We start from the raw sequence: 27884 nt of genomic DNA, 5'->3' as shown, positions 1-27884 counted from the left end.
CTTGTTATATGTAAAGATAGAAGCGGCAGGGAGCTGTGCTCCCCGCCACTTCCTAAGCCCCCCATGTCCCCCCTCACTCTATGACCCCCATAATAGCATAAGGGAGATTAAAATCTCCCGAATGCCCCTACTCGCTATACCACTATAGGTCCCCCACATTTGGCCCCCTATTGCTCAGGGACAAAACTGATGGAAACCTGTAACCTGTAACCTCCACACTTCAAAAACATTTCACATTTCTACAACTGTTACATTGTGTCAGATCCTTTTCTCTGGTACACACTGTAGTAAGCACTACACTTTGTTAATCATACTACATGCCCAATGACCTAACATGATCTCCCTGCTAAATTCACAATTGCTTTTGGTATCTTAAAGTGGCACAGTCTAACCAAACTTACCTCTCTCTTATTGTTTCCTCTTCCTCTCTCAGAATCTGTTCTTCTTTTCTTTATTTCTGATCTAGTTTTCTTTTGAAGTAGAGACTACTTTGCCTTATGTATTTTTCCTACACCTGACATTCTTTGAAACAAGGAGGAGCTTACGTCAGCTCCATTTCCTGTGTCAAGGACGAGGGCAAGTATTTTCTCTGACACAAGAAATGGAACGGATTTAAGCTCCTCATTATGTCAGAGTCAGGCATTAGAAAAAAAACAAGACAAAGTAATACCCTCTAAGGTTTTACGCAGACATCTCCAACAAGACAAAAAGCATGACCATTCTAGTTTATATAGACTGGTCCTTCTACGTAACCATACACCAACTCATTGTGGTGGGTTCCCGCAACAACAAACCTGTCACATTGGCGGCTATATATTCAAACACAAACCAGAATAATTTTCTCAAAAAAAACCCAAAAAGGCTTTCCTTGTATCAAAAGTATGCAGCAATGCAGCAAGTAAGACTCGCCATAGTGGGAGACTTTAACTATCACCCCACCCTCCCCCACCCCAAATGAACTCCAGAGGCACCATTGTCTGACCAATGAACAAACATGCCACCATGCTGGATAAGCAATTCTTCAATCTGCAAGACACATGGAAGTCAACACACCATCTGATCACGACTATATATACTATTCAATGCACACAAACTTATAGATCTCTGCCTCACAGATACTAGATCATTGCCATCCATAACCGAGGCAGAGATCAGCTAAATACCCGGTCTGATCACACTATAAAGTCCTTGGCAGCCAACTACCCAGCTCGAAGACTAGGGAAATGGCATCTGAATGAGTTCCTGTTGGAACTTTGTTGCCAAAGAAATGATTGCCCAAAGATTTAAAGACTACTTTTTCTAAACCTGTATAATGATACAACCTGAAAAGACATTTGGCAGGCTGAATTGGCTTTAAACGACACAGACATTGAAGTAGTATATTTTCCCCAGTGCAATTCTAGGTGCAACATTAGGACTATATTCCTCCTCCTCCTCTGCCTGCAGTTTAAATTTTGTTGTTTTTTGCTTTAGCGGCCCCCCTCGATATCGCAAATGGGACCTGCCAGGGATGTCTGCTATCCTGCCAATATTCACTCTGGTGTTAGTGCCAGTGGTTTATAAGATTAAACATTATGGTAACTTATTAACACAACCGTAGGTCCCCAAAAAGTGTCTATTCGCAGAGAACATTCTCTTAACACTCACAGAACCAGTGAAGTCAGTCTCTGCTCTACTAGCCATATTGCAGATATACAAGTCCATCTCCTGCTATAAAAAGTTGTAAAACCCACATTTTCCTGATATGCCACTAAAAACAAAATCATAGAACATCCGTCAAACGGCCTAAGAATTTAATTGGAGGACCTTGCATACTTGGAGATTAAGCTGGAGGCCACCAATGCATCAATCATAGAAGCAAACCACATTGCTCTTATATCCACTCTCAAAAAGAAACTAGACAATTGGCACAAGCTGAAATTCTAATAAATAGTTCGAAACAATGCTGTTAAGGATGAGTGCTCTCATACTGTACCTCTTTATAACAATTCCAACCAATACCTAAATCAATCCTTAATTTCCATCTGTAAAAAAAAAAAAAAAAAATGGTTGCCTGGGGTACAATATTTGCTTATATGCTCTCCACCAAACAGTAGTGGGCTAGTAGCCCTGGATGTATGTTTCCACAAATCCCCCTAACCCCACCCCAGGCAGGAAGTAGACGCTGAAACTCATGCCACAAAAGCCATGTTTCTACATTGCCCCTCTCACGACCCTAGTTTTACCATCTCCAGACATGCCGGTAGGAGCTTGGAGTGGAGCTGGAATCATGAGTTTACATCAAGCTCTCTCATACTCTCTTCCATCCAGCGCCCTCTTTACATACATTCGCTTTAAGCTTGCCCTACATGCTCACAATAAAGCATTTCCGCCCACCCACCTCCGGTTACAACCATTCTTAAAATTTTGCTCAGGCAAGCAAAGTACGCATAAGCCTTTGTCGACATGCTATGGGTTGCCTGTGGACAGTGCAGGGAGGGCAGCACGCACTAATGTCAAACAATGGGAGCAAGAGTTTGGCTGTTCTTTTCCAGATGAAGATTGGAGAACAGTGGCGACCAATATGAAGAATGTATCAAAATGCATTAGTCACTGCTCCTCTGATAGTATCTTGTACCTGCTTGCCTGGCAAAGATATTCCCAGGAACCTCTAACTTAAGTTGGAGGTGTGCACAACTCACGGAAGTCATGCTATATATATTCTGGGGCTGCTCCATTCTGTCTAATTACTGGATTACTCTAACACCACAATGCTGCCTATTGGATATGCTCCCACAATACGTATGTGGCCTACCCAATACTCCACATTTTATTGGCTGCAAAGATGTATATTGCTATAAATTGGAAATCAACTATACCACCTTCCTTAACCAAAGAGAAACCATCTGTACAAGATACCATAAACCATCAATAGATAGGCCATAGGATTTTGGACACCAGCACTTGTTACAAAAAAATGGTAAAACTGGGATAAGTTCTACAATTAACATCTCCAGTCTTCGAGCGCAGACTCCACAGGCACACCGGTTTCCCTCACCCTCTCTCCCTACCCTTACACTATCCATAAATGTCAATCAAATTGAGTAGCCGAGTAGGATGAGATGCTAGGACTCTGCACTGTGTTAGATTTACCGTATTTATTCGAGTATAACGCGCACACGTGTATAACGCGCACCCCTAATTTTCGATTAAAAATCGGTATAAAATTTTATACCGAATTTTAATCTAAAATTAGGGTGCTTGTTATACTCGAATAAATATTCGAGTGGGTGCTCGATAATACCGACCGCCGGGCTCATTACAAGCCCGGCGGTCCTGGGGGGGCGGGCAGCAAGCGTTTACTCACCTCCGTGCAGCTCCTCCTCCAGCTTCCCAGTGTAAATCTCGCGAGACCCGCGGACAGCTCTGACGATGTCAGAGCGTCAGAGCTGGCCGCGGGTCTCGCGAGATTTACACTGGGAAGCTGGAGGAGCTGCACGGAGGTGAGTAAATGCTTGCTGCCCGCCCCCCCAGGACCGCCGGGCTTGTAATGAGCCCGGCGGTCCTGGGAGGTATATTTATTTGAGTATAACGCGCACCCCTAATTTTAAATAAAAAAATCGGTAAAAAAATTGGCGCGTTATACTCGAATAAATACGGTATGCACGGATTACAATGTAATGTTTCACTGAAGTTTTACCAACATGATTGCCACTTCCAATAAGCTTCAGGTTTTTGAAATATATCGAATTGGCACGATGATCTCATCTGTTTTTTTTTTTATTCTGTATTTTCTGAAAATGTTATTGTGTATTTTATAAAAATGATACAACTGAAAAAAAAGAATTAAGGGGCAGAGGGATTTGGGATCAAAATAAAGACTGTCCACCGCCCCCCTTACAGTCTGGGAAGCGCATAAATGCGTGATACGGGGACAACTGATTAAACTTTGTACCCAGCGGAAAAAGGAACACACCGCCAAGATCCAGGCACTGACGCATGAGATAGCCGACCTAGAGACACGACACAAAAAAGACCAAACAGATGACACCTACCGCCACCTCACAGACACACGTAGACAGCTCAGGGACCTGCTATCCCAGAATCTTCTACACACCATTCGCAAGTCCAATAGACACTTCTATGAGTTCTCCAACAAATGCGGTAGGACACTGGCTCGCACCCTGAAACAGAGGCAGAGGCAACACCACATCCATCAGATCATGGGGCGGGACGGGACAATGAAAAGGACACCGACTGATATCCTCCAGGCTTTCAGGCTCTTCTATTCGGAGCTATACAACCTAGATACTGCCACGCGATGAGCGGATACGCCTCAACACCTGCGTAGAATAGACGCCTTCCTTTCGGAACACATCGGCCGCACGCTCCCAGAGGATCTAGCCGAGGAACTAGAGCACCCGATCACATAGGAAGAACTAGCCGCCGCACTCAAAAGGTCTAAATCCAACAGGTCCCCGACGGTCTACCGATCTCATACCTGCGCAGGTTCAGGGACGTATTGTTCCCGCACTTGCAGCAGGGCTTCAACTCCCTGCTAGAGGGGGGTCGGTTCCCAACGGATTCCCTACGCGCCACAGTGACGGTCATACCGAAGGAGGGGAAGGACCCCACTGACTGCGGGAGTTACATGCCGATCTCGCTCCTCAACGCTGACCTCAAGCTTTTCGCCAAAACCCTAGCCATGAGACTCTCCCGCGTACTCCCCACCCTTGTCCACCCGGACCAGGTTGGATTCATCCCAGGAAGAGAGGCTCGAGACAACACCATTCGAGCCCTGCACATGATCCATTCCGCCCGGTCGACGAACAGGAACCTAGTCCTGGATTCCACAGATGCGGAAAAGGCTTTCGACCGGGTGGACTGGCAGTACCTCGAGGCCACCCTCCGTCACATGCAATTCGGACCCCACATTCGTTCCTGGATCCTCGCCCTATACACTACACTATAACTGCTCGCATTCGGATCAACGGTGCTCTCTCTGCACCCTTCCCTATCCGCAACGGAACCAGGCAAGGCTGCCCCCTGTCCCCCTTCCTGTTTGCCCTCACTGTAGAACCCTTCCTTGAGGCGGTCAGACGGGACGGGGGTATCACGGGGTATAAGCTCCACCACACGGTACATAAAGTTGCCGCATACGCGGACGACATGTTATTTTTCCTGGACAACCCTGCGATCTCATTCCCCAATCTCCTCCGAGCCTTCAGGAGCTTTGGCGACGTCTCCAACCTTAAGCTGAATATGAGCAAGTCGGAAGCCTTACCGATCTCACTCACAACAGAGAGAGTCACACATCTAAAATCACAGTTCCACTTCACATGGTGTGACTCCAAAATCAAATATCTTCCTCTCCCTACTCTCAGTCTTGCAGTCGGACCTACAACGTTGGAAGGGCCTCTACGTCTCCTGGTTCGGCCGTATTAATGCCGTAAAGATGAATGTGCTCCCGCGCCTTCTGTACCTGTTCCAAACGATCCCCATAACTATCCCCAGAACATTCTTCCAAACGCTAAACACGGCGATACGTCAGTTCGTATGGAACGGGAAAGCGAGCAGAGTAAGCAAGGCGCTGCTGGAACGCCCCAAAACCCGAGGTGGTGCGGGCATCCCATCTTTCAGGGGATACTACCACGCTGCACACTTACTCAGGGTGATTGACTGGCATGCACGACCCACGGCCAAATTATGGGTCCCCATGGAACAAGCGCAAGCGGGGAGCACCCTCACACTAGGTTCGCTGCGAACGGGCAAACCCATTGATCAACGCCACGTTACGGGTCTGGTGCACACTACGGTACTCACACCAACTTACCACCACAGACGGCCCCCTCACACCCATTACACACAACCCGGAGATTGGAGGAGGTCTCACGCCCACAGACTTACACTCATATACTGACACCGACTGGTTTAGCTTCCAACAGCTGCTGCAGGGGAACCGACTCAAAGCCTTGACGGTCATCCTGGGAGATAGGACACCCACGGGCCTAGATCACTTCCACTATATTCAAATACGGGCATACTATGGGACCTTCCCAAACAAACAGTGCCTTCACAGGCCCCCCACGCAGTTCGAGACCCTGTACACATCCCGAAATCACCCGGAAAAAGGAGACCCTGTGCACATCCCGAAATCACCCGGAAAAAGGAGTCTCCTTGCTATACGCAACCCTCCTAAACAGCGAGCACCAGACACACCCCAGATATGTAACTAGATGGGAGAAAGAGACAGGGACCACGCTCACGGACCAGGAATGGGATAAGATCTTTATATTGACACATAAATGCTCCATCAGCTCCAAACTCCAGGAGACAGGCTTTAAAGATTCTCACACACTGGTATAGGACCCCAGATGTCCTGCACCGTATAGATCCAGAGATACCAGACGAATGCTGGAGATGCGGAGCCCCCGACGGCTCCTTCATCCACACCTGGTGGAGCTGCCCCGACATCTCTCCCTTCTGGACAATGATTAGAGAGTCCATCCGACTCATAACAGACATCACCCTCCCGCTCCATCCCCTCACCATGCTCCTACATCACACAGACATGTCTATCTCCGCATACAAACAATCCCTACTTAAACACCTTCTGACTGCGGCCATTGCAATAATCCCAACTAGGTGGAAACAAAAGGATGCGCCCACACTCCGGCAGTGGTTGGACAAGGTGGGAGAGATCTACCACTTGGAATCACTCACGGCAGCACTGCATGACAGACAAGAGAAATGCGACCGCACCTGGACGCCATGGCTATGGTACCTCACGATGGACGGGGCGGGGAACCGAGGGCCCCCACCTCCTCCCCCCTAACCCTCCATCCCTCCCACCCAACTGACCAGAAGGACGGATAAACCATCGCCCGAGTTCTGACCGTCCCCAACCCCTCTGACACCCACCTTCTTAGGATTGGCCCCGTAACAACTCTCACGAGCCGGCCCCCTGATAGGTAGTTGTCAGATCCGCCAAACCGAAGGGCCACATACACCAGAACCTCCCTGTTACGACTCCACACGTCCCTGCCCACCCTGACCCCTTTGCCCGTGACCACACGCACCTACTCGACCTGGATGACCCAGGTTATCGAGCTACTGACCCCGCCGCCACCCAGTGGTCTCTGTGACGGATGCACACCGGCCCTACCACAGGAACCACACCCTGACGCGACCCGTTACACAGAAGACTGATACACATGCCCAGACTCTCTTCAGCAGAATACTCCGACCCTTTGAAAGTTGATAACTACAGTTGAACAAACTTTAAAGACTATTCGCTCTCTATTATATTGTGTAAGAGGTTCACTACATCTTCTGCTTATTTGATGGTTGACGTGCGCATTGTATAATCGCACTAACCTCTCTCGTTACTGATGTTATGTACATTGGCGTATTACGGCACCTGTAATCTGTAAACCAAAATAAAGATTGGCAAAAAAAATAAATAAAGACTGTCCCTCCTAAATGGTGACACTTGGCAGGTATGTTTTCATATTGTCAGCTTAATCAATGTCTACAATTCTAAACTGTCTTCTTATACTACTGATGTCCCTCGTGTAACAATGTGAAAAATTACAGCGTTTGTTAACAGCTCTCTGAATCTCAGCATAGCTCTAAACATTTCACAGCCTCTTTACAGAGATGACATTCTAATCACGCAAAGGCGTTGTACCATTTACCTCAATATAGTATGAAGCAGATATGAGTGGACTTTCATGAGTAAAGGGGGAGGGAAAAAAGTGTAATCCTCTTCATGTAATATTTAAGTTTAAAAGAAAGTTAATCATTATAAAATGGTTTCTTTAAACACCTCTTTACAACACAAAGCAGGACATTACATCACTGACAGCATTATCAGGTACGTCTGCCGATAAACAGAAAGATAAACAGAAATTTAATTTACCTGCGGATCAATGTTATCTAGTAATTGCTGACACATGTACACTCATTGCCGTCTCACCAGGCCTACACCCTTTGTATATACAACAAGGATAAAAAGGGAAGAACTTTGCTCAGTAAACTCTGCCAGCAGTCGAAGCCAAGATTGCATCACAAAAACAAGCAATACTTATAACCCAAGGCAGGTTCTCTGCTTCTTTGTGATGGTAAATGGAGGCTAAAGCCGCAGTGCCTGAGCAAGAATAAATAGGAAATGTGTCATCTCTGTGGTTTTGTGTTCAGAGGTTCGTGTCAAGGAAACAGCAGCAAGAGAATCTTGTGTTATTCCGATGCTCAACACAAACATTTCCTGAGAACACACACCAGAAGTGTCGTTATCTGAATACAAAAAACTACTTGAATTAGCAAAAAGTACACAAGGACTTCAAATAAACATTCTAAAGGTAAGTGACAGATCACCTTTAAAAACGTATGATCAGGGGAGAAGGATAGTGGTTATATTTAATAAAAAATCTCTGTGGAGCAATGCTGAACTTTTATCTTTTATTAACGGCATGAAAACCAGCACATACTCTTAACGGCTGCTCAATTACTTATAAGGAAACTGAACATAAACAGTGAGTGAGATTTTAATAAGCGCAAAGGAGAAATTTACTTCTAAAGTAGCAAGAAAGGAGGTTGTTTTGATTTTTAATTTTCCCTGTTCACCGTACCAACAGGACAGGCTTTCATGACAATTACTCAAAAGGATAAATGTAAATGTTCAGTTACTGAACCCTCATGGTTTCAGATCAGTACATATTCTATAATTCTTCATAAAGGCCCAAAACAAAAGGGAAAGTCTATAGTATAACAACGTTGGAAAAAAACAATATTTAAGCACAGAAAGTGCTCCTTTGACAGAGCACCGGAGAGAGTGTATATGTGTTTGTATCTTGGGGAAAAAATATGTATGAGGTAAAGTAGGAAATAACCAAAACATCAGCGAGTGTTCCCATTTTCTTTTACATTCTGAACATATAGCTACAGGACTGTACTCAGGTATTTGGGCTAAACACAGTACCTTTATGTTCGAATGTTTTATATTTCTAAAAGTTATTTTTACATGTATATACATATACACACACACATATATATATATATATATATAGTTTCCACACACACCATTTATATATCTATCTTATATCTCTCTCTATCATAGTTATACACTGATCTAATATATATATATATATATATATATATATATATATATATATATATATATATATATATACACACACATACATATATAGATATATATATATATATATATATCACAAATCATTTGAGTACTGAAAGCAGAAGTTAACACTGTAGCAGAAACTTTAGGAATGACTCACTGTCCCATTTGTGATGATTCACAGACATATGTGTAACAACACAGAAGAGGTCAGCTCTAAAGAACAAATCCTATTCAAATATTGAATGATAAGAATGAGACTGAATATAAGAATGTATATGACATAGGGAGGTTGTCTGAAAAATGAAAACTAAGAAGCACAAATACACTCCTTTTAGAATGTAATTAAAGGAGAAAATACATTACATAAGGTGGGTCATTGAATATATGTTTTCTTAGGCAAAAGTCTACTGGGTGTCAATAAGTAATGATAGTCTGGAAGGTTAGGCTCTAAAATTCAAGTATAGTGTATATTCTTTTCTCTGTCCACAAACCATCAACAAACTGACAGGTATGTTGTGTCCCTTATATTATCAGAATATTGTCATTTTGACTGCTGCAACATTTATTGTCTTTCAATTCATGCCTGCCTTCTTCCCAGATTTCAAGGGATCCCATGATACCAACTATGAGGATGACGCAATGCCAGCTGCATTTCATTGTAATGGCAGTAGCAGCGATGTTGTTCACCAGCCATGCGCAAACAAACACTGAATTATTCAGCAGCAGCAATTACACAACAACCAGTCTGCTTGGAAATAATGACTTTACTACAAGTATACCAGTAAAATTACAAGAAACTCTACCAATTACAACAAAAGACCAAAGATCATCAACTAAAGAAGTTATAAGCAGTAAAACACACACCTTGAGCAATGACATGTTCAGCTGTAGCACAGACAAATATAAACAGGGAATAATGATTTGCATTATTATAATAGCAGTCCTGGTCCTTATATGTGCCATTTTAATAATTTGCTTGGTTATACTGGCCAACAAAGTGGCAAGACTTAAAAATAAGTTGGCAACATCAAAACGTCAGGCACGGAGCAATGGTGATTTTTTGAGTGCTTCTAGTATCTTGTGGCCAACAACAATGGACACCTGGCAGAAGAAAACACAAGCAGCTAATCACAGCATGGATGAGATTTCATTGGGTGATACAAATAATGCAGAAGAGAAGCACCAGCTCATGCAATCTTCAAAAGTAGATGATTCTAAATATTTTACAGAAGGAAAAATCTCAACACTGGAAAAAGATCACAAAAATCCAGCGAACATTATTGTGGAAATATAATATTGACACATTTTGTATAGGTGATCTTAGGTCCTGTAAGTTAAAAGATGAACATTTTTATTTGCACAATTTCTGTGTTTTTGTTGAATCATGAACTATCATTTTATATTTTTGAAACACAAATGTTTGTACATTTCAGCAAAGATGGAAAAACCTTTGGTTATATAATAATCTTGAAAAGTTAAACTATAAATATATTTTATATGAAACAGAAGATCATGTCATTCATTTATTTTTTTTCTTCCTAGCTGCAACAGGGGAAAATCTCAGTGCTTCTGCCCCATTTGATGTGGCTGGACTGGGGTCCTCCTGGAGCCTCTCCACCCTGGAACAGGATAGGGGACTAGCTCTACTCCCTCTCAGGGACTGGACGGAAGAGTCCTGGGAGCTGTAGTCCTTACAAGGACTTTCCCTGCTGAACCCTCCACTAGCTGGAACACTGTGCTAAACATTGCCCTTCCCCCTCCCAGTAACTAGAAGACACATAGTTCTGGGAGTAAAACAGATTTAATGAGCCAAACTTGGCCTTTTATGCACAAACCCCAGCAGGGGGTGTCCACTGTATTCAACACAAGCCCCTCCCAGGAATCTCTGGGCCTGGGAGATAATTGTGTTAAAGACTGGCAAGCTAATTATCTCCCAGGAACAAGAGGCAAACACAAAACGTAAAAATACTCCAAAACATCATTATAGCATAAAATAACCCCACAAATAATACATCCCTGATCTTAGCGCCCAAGTTCTCCAAATAGCGCTTAGATCCATGCAGTGTAAGGTAAAGCCACCGTGTTAAAGTTATGTCCAGCTGCACACGTGGTCCTATGCCCAAAATAGTTCCGTTTGGTGCTTTTGCCGGTCAACTCTCCGGAGCTCCTGCAGCCGCAATATGGGATGCTTTACCTGGCTTTCAGGCAGTGTGTCCCCCTTAGTCTCTGGCACCTTCCCTCTAAAAAGTGCTCTCCTGGCGGATTTCAAAGTGGTTCAAAACCCCAGAGCAAGTTGTCTAGGAACCGAAAGGTCATCTCATGCTGAAAACTATTCCATAACCTTCGCGGCTAAGTCTTGCTGAGATGGGCGGCAACCCACAAAGTCCTCATGCCGAAATTAGTTCCAAAGTGGTCGCGGTTAAGTACCGCTGAGGACTATTCGTGGGTTTGGTTCATGCGAACGGCCGCCAGGGAGCAAGCGTTTGGTTTTATTTGAATGAAGGGAAAGTGCAGAACCAGGGGCACCGAGGGAAAGCTATTAATGGTGGCTGGGCAACTCCCAAACCTGAGTGGGTGGGCAGGAGGCCCGCTTCCATGCTCCTGCAGGAGATCGTGGCAAACGTACGTGGGAGGAGCGTGTCACAAAAAGTTTATTGGGGCTATTTGCCTATGGCCTCAAATATTACATACACTAAAATAAAATGGGCCTGGGTTTAGGAACCACTTTTATTTATAAAAGGTTTTAAGACGAAGGATCATTTCCTATTAGGACCTAGTATACACTCAATCTACATAAACTATACGGATGTATATCCCCAAATATCTGGTGTCATTAGTGAAGTTTAACATATCAAATACCAGATCTAGGTCTTGCATTACTGTGTTCAAATCCAAATACATCCTACACAGTTGAGCTGAAGAACAGTTTTCACACAATATTTTATTTTAGCAATATACATATATATAATACGTTTGTGTATTATATATTTGTACACACACACACACATCTTTCCTACATATTTATAATATAATTAAAGCATTTTCTAATATACATATATAATGCATATATATGATTTCATTTTAAGTGTATTTTGAGATATATATGTATATATCTCAAAGTACACTTATAATGAAATCATATATATGCATTATATATTCTAAAATAATTAAATCATTTTCTAATATATTATACACATATATGTATAATATATTTATTTTATTTACTATTTTTTTCCCTAACAGTTCCCCTACTGGCAGCTCCTAGACTACTATTGCAGCGATGTGATCATGGTGATCACATGGCCCTGGAGGGTCGGAGCGGCTGCAGGGGTCTGCTGAGGTTTCCGGCAGTCCCCTCCTACCGTGATCGCCGGTCCAGAGCTTCTATTAGGTACGTTTGCGTTCCTTACCAACAGTTTTTTTGTCGGACGTACATAGTACGTCCACGGTCGTTAAAGGGACACTCCAGGCACCCAGACCACTTCTGCTCATTGGAGTGGTCTGGGTGCCAACTCCAACTACTCCTAACCCTGCAAGTGTAATTATTGCAGTTTTTTATAAACTGCAATAATTACACCTTGCAGGGTTAACTCCACCTCTAGTGGCTGTCTACTAGACAGCCACTAGAGGTCACTTCCTGATTTTTAGCAAGGATTTTCCTTGCTAGAGCGTCGCTGGACGTCCTCACGCTGTGTGAGGACCTCCAGCGTCGCTCATTTCCCCATAGGAAAACATTGAAATTTGTTTTCAATGCTTTCCTATGGGGAGCGCTAATGCGCATGCCCGGCATTGCCGCGCATGCGCATTAGGTCTCCTCGGCCGGTGGGCGGGATCAGTCTCGCCCGCCGGCCGACGGAATCAGAGAGAGGAGCGGCGCGAAGGAGGAGACAGCGACGAGGGACATCGCCGCTGCCTCAGGTAACTGACTGAAGGGGTTTTCACCCCTTCATTAACTGGGGATTGGTGGGTGGGAGGGAGAGGGACCCTCCAGTGCCAGGAAAACTGATTGTTTTCCTGGCACTGGAGTTTCCCTTTAAGGGGATATACATAGTTATTATATATATATATATATATATATATATATATATATATATATATATATATATATATATATATATATATATATATATACATAGTTATTATATATATATATATATATACACACACACACACACACACACGTGTAATTTTATTCTAACACTATTTTGAATATATATATATATATCTCTATCTATATCAAAATACACTTAGAATGAAATTATATATATTGATATATTTTGGTGTATATATATATATATATATATATATATATATCTATATATCTATAGATATCTATATATAGATATCTATATATATATATAGATATATATATATATATATATATATATATATATATATCTCAAAATGGTGTTAGAATAAAATTACATATATATATTTTTTAAATTCTTTTTACAGTTTATTTTTAATTATTAATTTTTTACAATATATACATACACAATGTATATAATTATATAAATACACGTGTAATTTTACTCTAAGTGTATTTTTAAATAAATATATATAGATTAACAAAAAAAATACACTTAGTATGATGTTATATACAAGATATATATACAAATTATATATAGATATATATTTTTTAATTTATTAACTCAGTTCAGGCAGTCCCCCTGCTGGCAGCTCTGTGGACACCTTTTAGAGCGGTCACATGGCCCCTGGGGTCCTAACTTGGAGAGGGAGGACTGAATGGGCTAAGCCCAGACAGTCCCACCTAAGAAGAAGACCAATCACTGGCGGGGAAACGGCGGCGATCGGTAAGTACATGGGGGGGGGTAAAGGTTAAAGGACCACTCTAGGCACCCAGACCACTTCAGCTTAATGAGGTGGTCTGGGTGCCAGGTCCCTCTAGGATTAACCCTTTTTTTTATAAACATAGCAGTTTCAGAGAAACTGCTATGTTTATACTGAGGGTTAATCCAGCCTCCAAAACCTCTAGTGGCTGTCTCATTGACAGCCGCTAGAGGCGCTTGCGTGCTTCTCACTGTGAAAATCACAGTGAGAGCACGCAAGCGTCCATAGGAAAGCATTGTAAATGCTTTCCTATGCGACCGGCTGAATGCAAGCGCGGCTCCTGCCGCGCATGCGCATTCAGCCGATGACGTCGCAAGGAAGAAGGAGAGGAGGAGTAGAGCTCCCCGCCTGGCGCTGGAGAAAGAGGTAAGTTTAACCCCTTCCTCCCCCCCAGAGCCCGGCGGGAGTGGGTCCCTGAGGGTGGGGGCACCCTCAGGGCACTCTAGTGCCAGGAAAACGAGTATGTTTTCCTGGCACTAGAGTGGTCCTTTAAATTTTTGTTAAAAAATAAAAAAATTAAAAAAAATTGAAATTTCTTTTTTATATTTATCCATCGAGGCACTTAGTACAAGCAGAGCATCGGAAGCCTGCCTGATGGCTTCTGATGCTCAGTTTCACTGCCGGGCTCCATGTGGAGCAACCCGGAAGTGATCGCTCTGGGGGGAGCAATCACCCGGTGTTCTCCGGGGGCCACGGGCAGTGAGGGGGGTATCGCAGCATCGCTGCAATACCATTAGAGCTGCGGGAAGCGATGATCGCTTCCAGCGCTCTAAATCCCCACGGACATATCAGGTACGTCCGTGGTCATTAAGGACCCTTTTTTTTTTTTTTTCGGACATAGACGATACGTCCGCGATACGTCCGCGGGTTTAAAAAAAAACAAAAAAAACTGTCACAATGGAAGTACCTACCTAGTTCAAAGGGGGTCAGAATTGCTCGTAGGAAGTCAAAGTTGATCAAGTGACAACAGGCAGAGATCATTTATATATCACACACCAATATTATATACTTTTATTTTTGTTATTTTTCACCATTTGTGTTTCGTTTTCATCTATACACCCCATACCAGTAACATGAATCCAAATATGACCATACTGTTATTCTTAACATTTTTCTCACTCCAATTTTGTTCACATCACTACCGCTATAAGCACACACCTCAAACTGGAAAACAAATTATCATACACAATGGCCTGCTCTGTTGCTGTAACTTATCTTTTAAGTGCTGGTGGAGAGTTATAAAAAATTAGCCCTCCTGCTCCCACCTCACAAAATTATAAAGTATCATATTCACTATATGGCCAAACAAAAATTATATCCAAATTCCTATTCCTTATGTTACTTGCCCTTGCAAATGATGTGGACTCTAACCCTGGTCCCCCAGATAATTCTAGTCCTAATTTCCCCATTAAAAAAAGGCCTCTTTTGTGCACTGAAACACCCGCAGCTTGCTCCCTAAACTGGATGCACTACAAACCTGGTGTTCCCATTACATACCAAAAATCATTGTGCTCTCAAAATCATGGTTAACGACTAAAATACCAGACTCCGCCATTGCAATACAGGGTTATTCAAGTTTAGAAAGGACAGAGCAAAGAGAGGAGGAGGCATTGTTATTTATGTTGATAGGTCCATAAAATGTACTCCTTTAAAAAAAAAAAAAAAAAAAAATATAACTCTCCTTCTGCCTTTGATTTCCTTTCTGGCACAATTGAGATCCCTTTCAGTAAAATGATCATTGTTGCTGGAATCTACCGCCCACCTAGCTCTCCGGTGCACTCCCTTTCTGACATAGCCCAACTACTAAGTTTAACTGTAGCTCAAAACCAAAAAAGTGACCTGTTGTTTTTTGGACATTTTAATATTGATTGGCTGAATCCTAAACATAAATAATGTACGCTGTTTAAGACTTTGCTGCCAACACAATTTATTTCCTCCCGAACTCTCACAAATATTAAAAGCCAGAACCATACCTTGCTATATTGGATTCTCTCCAGTTGTCCTGACCAAATGCAGGAGGTGGGTTTTCTCCCTAACAGTTTCAGGGATCACAGTCCAGTGTACTGCATATGCAAAATAAAGGCCACTAAATCGCCTACAAAGATTATAATTACCAGGTCTTTCAAAAATTTAATCTTGAATTCTTTTTAAGTGATCTCAAGAACATACCATGGGACAGATTAGGTCTTATACCGGATCTAGAGTCTGCAATTGCATTTTTTCAGTCTGAGCTCTTGCTTGTTTGGAATTTGCATGCACCTCTGCGTAAAGTGCAACTAAAAGGAACACACCCGCCCTGGGTTACAGCAGACCGCATTCAAACATACCAGAGACTCGATGTGGTCAAAGTTCAAATGTACTGGCTCCATGAACGATCACTGTACTTACAGACAATGTGGAAATGCATGCACAAAACAAACAAAAACGGCAAAGGCCCAATATTTCAATGAAAATTTGAACAACCAATTAAACCCAAGAAACTTCTGGAAAATCATAGATAGCATGCACACCCCAACAATCCACTCCCAACCCTCCACTGTCAAAATGGACAACCAAACACTGCAACACCCCCTAGATGTAGTAAATGCCTTTATGAATTATTTTGTTGGATGTGCTACAACCCTGGTTGCTAAGATAACAAATGGCTCTCATTTTCAGACCACAAATAAAGATCAGGCCCTGCCAAATCTTCAAACTCCTCGTATAGAGAAATTCAATTTTAGACCTGTGCCTGTCTTGTATGTTTCAGACCGATTGCAATATGTGGCCATTTCTGATAGCGCGCTCCCCACCCCCCTCTTCCAGTCACATGTGGTGTTCCCCAAGGCTCCATACTCGGCCCCCTGCTATTCACATTATTTATAAATAATCTGTCCAATGTCTGCAAATCCTCAACTGTACACAATTCACAGAGGTAGAAAAGTCGACAGCTGATAAACTCTTCCAAAACACTGACAAAACTGTTACAATGATCTTTGGAACTGTACCTAAATTACGTAAACTACAAAATCAACAACTGTGCATCAGAACAAATTCAAATAGCACACTGACAGCAGTCTGTTCTTTTAACTATCTGGGTCATAGGCGTGCGCACGGGGTGTGCCGGGTGTGCCTGGGCACACCCTAATCACACCCCCGTGCTGCACTACCTCTGGGCAGACTAACATGTCGGGTCCTCGGTCTATGACCGAGGACCCGACACAGGAGGGGGCCCGGCGGCTTGCCCACAATGCCGCCGGGTGCGAGGCCCCTCCTGTCCGTCTGCCCTAATCCTCAGTCTGCAGCTCCGCCGGGAGTGAGCTGCAGACTGAGGTGTCTCGCGATCTCCAGCCTGTCAGAGCATTGCCGCGGCAACGCCTTGACTGGAGATCGCGAGACTCACCATGTGGTCTGCAGCTCACTCCCGGCGGAGCTGCAGACTGAAGAGAGAGGGCGCCCACTGGACCACCAGGGCAGGTATTTAAACCCCCCTCTGCCCCCTGTCACTCACTGCCCCCCCACCCTGCCTCTGCACCCATACCCCCCTAACCCCTGTCCCTAGCCCTCTAACCCCCTAACCCCTGTCACTACCCCTCTAACCCCTGTCACTACCCCTCTAACCCCTGTCACTACCCCTCTAACCCCTGCCACTACCCCTCTAACCCCTGCCACTACCCCCCTAACCCCTGGCACTACCCCTCTAACCCCTGGCACTACCCCTCTAACCCCTGTCACTACCCCTCTAACCCCTGTCACTACCCCCCTAACCCCTGTCACTACCCCCTAACCCCTGTCACTACCCCCTAACCCCTGTCATTAACCCCCTAACCCCTGTCACTACCCCTCTAACCCCTGTCACTACCCCTCTAACCCCTGTCACTACCCCTCTAACCCCTGCCACTACCCCTCTAACCCCTGTCACTACCCCCCTAACCCCTGTCACTAGCCCTCTAACCCCTGTCACTACTCCCCTAAACCCTGTCACTACCACCTAACCCCTGTCACTACCCCTCTACCCCCTGTCACTACTCCCATAACCCCTGTCACTACACCTCTACCCCCCTAACCCGTCACTACGCGCTAACTCCTGTTACTACCCCCCTAACCCCTGTCACTACCCCTCTAACCCCCTAACCCCTGTCACTACCCCCCTAACCCCTGTCACTACCCCTCTAACCCCCTAACCCCTGTCACTACCCCCTTAACCCCTGTCACTACCCCCCCAACCCCTGTCACTACCCCCCCAACCCCTGTCACTACCACTCTACCCCCCCTAACCCCTGTCACTGCCCCTTTGCCCCCCTAACCCATGTCACTGCCTCTCCACCCCCCCTTAACTCCTGTTACTGCCCCTCCACTCACCCACCCCCTGTCACTACCCCTCTACCCTCCTAACCCCTGTCACTACCCCTCTAAACCCTGTCACTACCCCCTAACCCCTGTCACTGCCCCTCTAACCCATGTCACTGCCTCTCCACCCCCCCAACCCCTGTCACTGCCTCTCCACTCCCCCCCACCCCCTGTCACTGCCCCTCTACCCCCTAACTCCTGTCACTACCCCCCTAACCCCTGTCACTACCCCTCTACCCCCCTAACCCCTGTCACTACCCTTCTACCCCCCTAACCCCTGTCACTAACCGTCTACCCCTGCTACCGCCTGTCACTGCCCCTTCACCCCCCTACCTCCTGTCCCTCTACCCCCCCAACCCCTGTCGCTGCCCCTCCTAACCCCTGTCGCCCACACAGTGCACCCCTCACAATCATACACATTGTACCCCACACACACTGAATCCCTCACAATTACACAAACTGTACCCCTTACAATTACATACACTGTACCCCTCGCAATCACACACACTGCACCCCTTACACGCTGCACCACTCACAATCACACACACACTGCACCGCTCACAATCACACACACACTGCACCGCTCACAATCACACACACTGCACCTACGTATATTTGTATTTGTGTATATATATATATATATGTATATATGTGTGTGTGTGTATGTATGTATGTATATGTATGTGTATGTGTATGTGTATATAAAAATACATATACACGCGGCGTGTGTGTTTGTGCTTTAGGGTGCACACCCTAATGCAACAGGCTGCGCACGCCTATGATCTGGGTATGTTGCTAGACACCAATCTATCCTTTGGCCTTCACACTGAAAAAAATATCTTCAAAACTTTACCCAAAACTAGGTGCCCTGTACAGAAACAAATCTTGCCTAAGCTCTACAGTAAGGAAACAGATAATTGATTATGGGGATGTAGTGTATGAACCTGCACTGCAAACCTTAAAAAACGTAATATGTTATATAATTTGTTCTGCCGCTTTGTACTAGAATGTAATTTCTTTACCCACCATTGTGACATGTTAAAAGAGCTAAACTGGCTGTCGCTGGAATCCCGATGCACTCTTCATCTTTCCAGCCTTGTGCATAAGAGCATTTCTGGGAAGCTCCCACCCTACCTGAGTGAAATGCTCTCCTCCTCCTATAACCTCCGAACCAGTACTAGCAGGATATTTAGCATTCCGCAATACAAAAATAAAGTGGCTCGATCCTTTTTTTCCTACAGAGAACCGCAATCATGGAATAACCTCAGGGACCTGTCAAATCTTCATTCAATCTAAAATCTTTTGAGTGTGTGTGAGTGTGTGTGTGTGAGTGAGTGAGTGTGTGAGTGTGTGAGTGAGTGTGTGAGTGAGTGTGTGAGTGTGTGTGTGAGTGTGTGAGTGTGTGAGTGAGTGAGAGTGAGTGAGTGAGAGTGAGTGTGTGAGAGTGAGTGTGTGAGAGTGAGTGTGTGAGAGTGAGTGTGTGAGAGTGAGTGTGTGAGTGAGAGTGTGTGAGTGAGAGTGTGTGAGTGAGAGTGTGTGAGTGTGAGTGAGTGTGAGTGAGTGAGTGAGTGAGAGTGAGTGAGAGTGAGTGAGAGTGAGTGTGAGTGAGTGAGAGTGAGTGAGAGTGAGTGAGAGTGAGTGAGAGTGAGTGAGAGTGAGTGTGTGTCGATATGAAAAGCACTCCAAGGACTTCATGTAAGGTGAAAAATAAACTTAGCTTTATTCTGCAACAACCAAAAGTGATCGACGTTTCAGTCCTATGTCAGGACTTTCGATCCTGATGAAAGTCCTCACATAGGACTGAAACGTTGATCACTTTTGGTTGTTGCAGAATGAAGCTAAGTTTATTTTTCACCTTACATGAAGCCCTTGGAGTGCTTTTCATATCGCTATATATATTATTATTGCCGACAAGCACCGGGCTATACATTGGTAACTAAACTGGAGTGCAAGCTTTTGGACATTGTTGTGTGTGTGTGTGTATATATATATACATGTGTATATATATATGTATATATATACATGTGTATATATATATATATATATATATATATATATATATATATATATATATATATATATATAGAGTTTGGTTTTTGTATTTTTGTAATATTGTATCCTACTGTAACAATGCAATGTTTTGTGGACCCAGGACATACTTGAAAACGAGAGAAATCTCAATGTATCCATCCTGGCAAAATATTTTATTAATAAATAAAATATATTTTGAAGTTTGGTATTTAAATGGTGGTAAGGGCATACAGCTCTGATACAATTAACTTCGAAACACTGAAAAGGTTCTTTTAAAATAAAGAAAGTCTTTAAAATTACTACTTAAAGTACCACTATAGTGGCAGGAAAACAAACTTGTTTTCCTGGCACTATATGGTCTTTAGGTCCCCCCCTCGCCCTCATAGCCCCCCTCCCGCTGGGCTCTAGCTTGAGGAAGGGGTTAAACACTTACCTTTCTCCAGCGCCGGGGACTCTCCTTCCTCTTCGGCAAGAGCCACGCACGCAATCAGTCAGTCCATAGGAAAGCATTCTCAATGCTTTCATATGGATGCTGGCGTCTTCTCACTGAAAATCACAATGAGAAGCGCGGAAGCACCTCTAGTGGCTGTCAATGAGACAGTCACTAGAGGCAGGATTAACCCATAGGTAAACATAGCAGTTTCTCTGAAACTACTATGTTTACAGCAGGCAGTGCTAACCCCAGATGGACCTGGCACCCAGACCACTTCATTGAGCTGAAGTGGTCTGGGTGCCTATAGTGGTCCTTTAATCTAAACCAATGTCTACTACTCACCCAAGTCAGACATTAATAAATCAGTGGCACAAAGGAGATCTCTCTCACCTACTCATAGAGAAGGATCCTGCTCGGTAAGCCCTGACGATAATCCAACAGCCCCAGACCGTGAAGTAATTACCAAACAAAGCTTAACAACAATAATGAAGGAATTGTATACAAAAATAAAACAATATTCTAAACAGAATGTGACTGATTTAATCAAGGAGATCTCTGCTTTAAACACAAAAATTGAGGCTCAAAATAGAGAAATTGTTAAAGCTAGAGAGGAGATGTCCCTGCTCCAAACACAAAATAATGTCCTTGATAATAAATTAAAAGAATTAGAAACTAGATTTGTCGAGATTGAAGACCGATCTCGTCGTAACAACCTTAGACTCAAAGGAATCTCCGAAAATATAAAACAACCTAAAATGGAGGAATATGTTATTGAACTTATATCTCAATACATTGACCCACAAAAACTGGTCCTATCCCCATTAGAAAGATGTCACCGAATATATAGAACAACTAATTCAGATGACTCTAGACCGAGAGATCTAATGGTTAGATTTACAAACGGAATTGTTATAGACCTTTTGAGAAAACAGATGCAAATGAAACCGGATTTAAAAAAAAAAAATCAAAAATTTGAAGGCATTACGGTTTTCCTTGATCTCTCTCAAGCTACAGGGCAAAAACGAGAAAGCTTTAAAGCATGGGTCGTCAACCTGGTCACTACCGCCCACTAGTGGGCGGTAGGGATTTTCTAATTTTTTTACAGATTGGGTGAGCGGGCGGGCGGGCGCCGGCGGTACCCCTGTGACCGGGTACCGCCATCACCACTTGCGGCCCCGGCGGCAAACTGCCAGGGCCGCAATTGGAGGGGTCCATCGGGTGGCCACCAGATGGATGTGGATTGTGAGAGGGCCAGGTCAGCTCTGGGCACTTTAACAGCATGACCGGGCCCCCTGTGATTACATCATCTCTGCTGGGAGGAAGTGATTCCCCGGTCACTCCTCCCAGCATACAGGGAGCCCGCGCAGGAGGAGGGAGTCAGAGTGGGAAGTATGACTCCCATCCACCTGAGCCACCACTGGACCCCAGGGAAAGTCACCCTCCTGCACCTTAAAGGTAGGAAACAGGAGGGTGACTTAAATATAATGTGTGTGTTTGTTTGTGTATGTGTCTTATGTATGTGTCTTGTGTGTCGTGTCTTGTCTTTGTATGTATGTCTTGTGTGTGCGTCTTTGTATGTATGTCTTGTGTGTGCGTCTTTGTATGTATGTCTTGTGTGTGCGTCTTTGTATGTATGTCTTGTGTGTGCGTCTTTGTATGTATGTCTTGTGTGTGTGTGTGTGTATGTGTCTTTGTATGTCTTGTGTGAGTCTGTCTGTCTGTGTGTCTTTGTATGTGTCGTGTGTGTGTGTGTCTGTATATGTGTGTCTTGTCTTTGTATGTATATGTTTCTTGTGTCTGTCTGTATGTGTGTATGTGTCTTTGTATGTATGTCTTGTGTGTTTCTTTGTATGTGTGTGTCTGTATGTATGTATGTGTGCCTGTCTGTATGTATGTGTTGTGTGTCTGTACGTGTGCCTGTCTGTATGTATGTGTCGTGTGTCTGTATGTGTGCCAGTCAGTCTGTATGTATGGCTTGTGTGTCTGTATGTCTGTATGTATGCCAGTCTGTTATAGTGGGATACCTAGCTCAACCTTCCTACTGGACATTGCTATAAGGAAGGTTAAAAAAAGGGAAAAAAAAAAGGTGGGGAGGGGAATTGAGGAGGGAAAAGAGGGGAGCTGACGCACAGATGAGAAATCATATTATGCGCAAACAGAGAAGTCGTCTGAATATCACCGAAAGAGGAGACCTTTGTTTGTTCCTTACGAAAATCGAACCAGATATCAAATATTTAGTCTTGCAGCATCAACCTCAAGGATCTCATTAATCACTAGTAAAGGTAATTTCAATTAACTTTATTGTTTTCTCATTAAACTTTATAAAGTTAAAAACATTATAAATATGCATTAATTGGAAATAAAAATATAAATGTACGTACATTTATTTTTTTTTAAAAAACACCCTCCTCTCGAAAAAAATATTCTGCACTTGAGCGAAAACTGGTGGGCGGTAAGGAAATTATTTTAACCAAAAAGATGCATTAGTGGGCGGTAGTTAGAAAAAGGTTGACTACCACTGCTTTAAAGAGATCACCAAGAAACTAAGAGCAAAAAATGTAATCTACAGATGGGGTTTTCCGACCAAGTTGGTAGTATCATTTGAAGATCAAAATATTACCCTAAATGATCCAATTAAAGACTTAGTCAGACTTAAAGACATTGGTATATCGGTATATTGGTATATTAGTTGTATAGTTAAGCATTCTAATCTTATTGGGCCATACTGATATGCAATAAAGTGTGTTTCGCTAGATATATATATATATATATATATATATATATATCTAGCGAAACACACTTTATTGCATATCATATATATATATATATATATATATATATATATATATATATAAAACCACTTCAGCTTAATGAAGTGGTCTGGGTGCCAGGTCCATCTAGGTTTAACCCTTTCTGCTGTAAACATAGCAGTTTCAGAGAAACTGCTATGTTTACATATGGGTTAATCCAGCCTCTAGTGGCTGTCTCATTGACAGCCGCTAGAGACGCTTCCGTGCTTCTCACTGTGATTTTCACAGTGAGAAGGCGCCAGCGTCCATAGGAAATCATTGAGAATGCTTTCCTATGGACTGGCTGAATGCGTGCGCGGCTCTTGCCGTGCATGCGCATTCAGCCGATGACGGCGAAAAGGAGGAGGAGAGTTCCCCGGCGGAGGAAAACAGGTAAGATTTAACCCCTTCCACCCCTTAAAGCCTCTATAGTGCCAGGAAAATAAGTATGTTTTCCTGGCCCTATAGTGGTCCTTTAATAACAGCTCTATTAGATACAACCAATTTAATATTGAACCCTAGAGTTGATAGTATTGCTTATCAGAAACTATCAACGATAGTAAGAAATATTGGTAAATTGAAAGATTAGTCACCTCAAGTTACATTTAATCATTATCTCCACCAGCGTTTCTGTACCCCTGGAAAAGGAGTATGTATGAATCTCAGGGCAACTGCCAGATAGGTTGCTATCGAAGGCGGAGTATTGAACTCCTTTTATGTATATATGTTATGTGTTTTTTTTGTAATTATGTATGGATATATATTACAAGGTTTCTTGTTGCGCTGGGGAAGTGTAGAAAGGATGAGTGTTCACAATTTGATGGATACAGAGCAGTCTCGTACAATAAATCATAATTAAGGTTGATTAAAATATCTATAAATGCCCACGGGTTGAATAATTCCATAAAGAAAGGTATATTATACAAGAAACTAATAGATGACAATATAGATGTTTGTTTTATACAAGAGTCTCATTGGAAAGACAATACCCAGGATCAATGGAAATTTTCCAAATATCCAACAGTTTTATGTGCAAACTTAAAGGGAAAAAGAGGGATAGCCATTATCTGTTCAAATAAAATCAAGTTTCAATTGATATTTGTAGAGAGAGATCCTAATAGTAGATATTTGATAGTAATATGTACTTAAATGATAGGATATACACTCTAGGAAATGTATATGCTCCAAATGAGTTCACGCAAAAATGTAGCAAGATTGATTAAATCAAAAAAGGTATACTCCTGATAGGGAGAGACTGGAATACTGTATTAAATGAAAAATGGGACAGAAAATCAGATACAGTTTGTAAAAGGAAGTCTATAAAACAAAGGCAGAATGGTTCCAAGATATCCTTAATTAACATGATCTCTTCGATATATGGTGAGTCCAGCATCCTACTGAAAAAGATTATACTTTTTTATTCTAAAATTAATCACAGCTATTCTCAAATAGATTTTTTTTTTGACTGATTCAGTAAATTTAAGTAATTTCACAAATTCAAATATAGGTCCTATTACATGGTCTAACCATGCTCCAATAGGAGTCAAAACTAAAACTGATTTGGCTATGAAACCAACTATCAGTGGAGAATAGATTAAACAACTTTACTTAAAGAGAACAGAGACCGCCTAGAATCACTAGCTAAGGCGTTTATAGAATGACAAAGGCAACGTTTCTAATGAAACATTATCGTCAATATTTAAATGTGTAATGAGAGGCAACCTAATTCAACTAGAAGCTAGAGCTATATATATATTTAAAAAAATAAAAATAAAAAAAGGAGTTGAATTATCAGATTTATACATAAAGTTGGCTAAAAATGAACAAATTAAAAAAAAAAGTTCAAAGAAATAGCTAATCAAATTAAAACAATTCAACTACAGATAAATCTTCGATGGTCTTGTAAACAAAAATTGTATAGTAGTAGTAATAGAGCAGAGAAGTTATCCAAAAAAAACTGAGAATAATCAATAAAAATAAATTATAGAAGGTAAAAATCCTCCTTTCTCCCCAACAAATAGGGAACGCCTTTGCAAATTACTACGCATCCTTGTGTAATTTGTAAGGAACCAAATTTACTAAACATGCGTTTGATTCATTTTTTAATAAAGTCACTCTCCCTTTAATAAAGCCAGATAAACTAATAGAATTAAATAATGATATTACGATCAAAGATATTAAGACCGTAATAAAAAATCTAGTAAATGGGAAAGTCTGGCCCAGATGAAGACATTTAAAACCTATAATATCCCCTGTTATTATATGTTATATAAATCGTATATTGAAATAAATAAAGCAAAGCACATCGCTCCAGACTTATTAAGCGCTACAATATTGCCTATTCTTGAACCTGCAAAAGACACAAATTTCGTTACCAACTACAGCCCGGATCTCCCTTATAAACAAAGACATAAAAATACTATCTAAAATGCTAGCAAGTAGACTATACAAAGTCATCCCGGAATTATTAAGAAACAATCAATCTGGGTTTGTAAGGGGAAGATCGTGAGGGGATAACCTTCGGAAAATTGCAAACATAAATTTGAAGATCAACAGGGATAATTTACCAACTGTTTTTATTGCTGTCAATGCCGAAAAGGCATTCAACAAAGTGAGCTAGCAATTTTTAGATGAAACATTGACAGCATTTGGAATTGTAGGTACATTTAGAAATATAGCGATGTCATTATACACCTATCGTAAGGCAAAAGTATATGTAAACGGCTTGAATTCCCATTGGTTTGACATTAGGAGCGTTACGCGTCAGGGGTGGCCTCTGGCCCTTCTGATGTACTTTCTTTCTATTGAACCCCTCGCAGCATAAATCAGGAAATCTAAAAACATGTCAGGAATATTAATAGGAGAAAGTGAGCAAAAAAAATAACGTTATTCGCAGACAATATAATATTAACCCTTACTAACCCAGAGACTTCTATCCCTTCAGTAATGGAATGCATAGATAATTTTAGCCGCTTATCTAATTACAAATTAATTTACAAAAAACTCAAATAATACACTGAAATCTAACCCAAGATTTAGTAAAATTACTTAAGTTAAAATATAAATGTAATTGGAATTCACAAACAAACTACCTTGGAACTATAATTAACTTTGATTTAGAAACCTGGATAAATTGAAACTATCTTAAACTACTTAAAGTTTTGAAATATGAGATTAAAAAATGGGGGCATACAGTAATGTCCTGGATGGGCAGACTAAATATGATAAAAGCCTACTTGGTGCCCAAACTAGAATATCTTTTTCATATAATCCCAACAAGAGTACCAAATAAAATATTGAATCTCTTTGATAAGTTATTCTATTCCTCTGTACGGTCGGATAAAAAAGCAAGAATTAATAGGAGAATATTGTCAACACATGTCCTTCCCTAACATTCATTGGATTCACAACGCAGTTATGTTTTCCCATTTCATAGAATGGGGAAACATAAAATCTAGAGAGTAAATTTGGTATAAGATCGAGAGGGAGCAAAGTGGTAAGGTAGATCATTTCCTCCTCTTGTGGTTGGACAATACATCGTTTAAAAACCTAGAAATAGATAATCCGATAATCTTTCAAATATTTAAATCAATTGACCTTATAAAAAAGATTCCATGCTCAAAACCAAATTTTTTAAAGCCCCACTTGAAGCGATTAAACTATTTATAAAAGATCTGAACCTTACCAAGTGGTTGGAAAAAGGTATAGTAAAAATTGGTCAAATAAGACTTAAAGGGAAACTCCAGTGCCAGAAAAACGATCCGTTTTTCTGGCACTGGGGGGTCCCTCTCCCTCCCACCCACCAATCCCCGGTTACTGAAGGGGTGAAAACCCCTTCAGTCACTTACCTGGGACAGCGGCGATGTCCCTCGCCGCTGTCTCCGCCTCCGCGACGCTCCTCCTAGTGATTACGTCGGCCGGTGGGCGAGACTAATCTCGCTCACCGGCCGAGGAGACCTAATGCGCATGCGCGGAAATGCCGCGCATGCGCATTACGTCTCCCCATAGGAAAGCATTGAAAAATAATTTCAATGCTTTCCTATGGGGAATAGAGCGACGCTGGAGGTCCTCACACAGCGTGAGGACGTCCAGCGACGCTCTAGCACAGGAAACCTGTGCTAGAAACAAGGAAGTGACCTCTAGTGGCTGTCTAATAGACAGCCACTAGAGGTGGAGTTAACCCTGCAATGTAAATATTGCAGTTTATGAAAAACTGCAATAATTACAGTTGCAGGGTTAAGGGTAGTGGGAGTTGGCACCCAGACCACTCCAATGAGCAGAAGTGGTCTGGGTGCCTGGAGTGTCCCTTTAATATATCTCCTAATTCTTTTTT

At 42.4% G+C, this 27884-nt stretch overlaps 2 protein-coding genes across 6 annotated transcripts in view; one reads left to right on the top strand and one right to left on the bottom strand.

The window, feature by feature from the left end:
- The window catches only part of NF1 (neurofibromin 1), a 255663-nt gene that overhangs the window by 49100 nt on the left and 178679 nt on the right, over positions 1 to 27884 (bottom strand). The window lies entirely within an intron of this gene.
- EVI2A (ecotropic viral integration site 2A) lies at positions 8012 to 10565 on the top strand. Of its 2 annotated transcripts, none has more exons than XM_063444605.1 (2): positions 8012 to 8339; positions 9717 to 10565. In XM_063444605.1, the coding sequence occupies exon 2, from the start codon at positions 9732 to 9734 to the stop codon at positions 10410 to 10412; it is 681 nt and encodes a 226-aa protein (XP_063300675.1). In that variant the 5' UTR covers positions 8012 to 8339; positions 9717 to 9731; the 3' UTR covers positions 10413 to 10565. The 2 variants fall into 2 exon arrangements, with proteins under 2 accessions (XP_063300675.1, XP_063300674.1); XM_063444604.1 differs by lacking the exon at positions 8012 to 8339 and adding an exon at positions 9220 to 9486.

The sequence above is a fragment of the Pelobates fuscus genome, chromosome 1 (assembly GCF_036172605.1).
Source record: "Pelobates fuscus isolate aPelFus1 chromosome 1, aPelFus1.pri, whole genome shotgun sequence".
NCBI lineage: Eukaryota > Metazoa > Chordata > Amphibia > Anura > Pelobatidae > Pelobates > Pelobates fuscus.
This window is presented reverse-complemented; position numbering and strand designations above follow the sequence as displayed.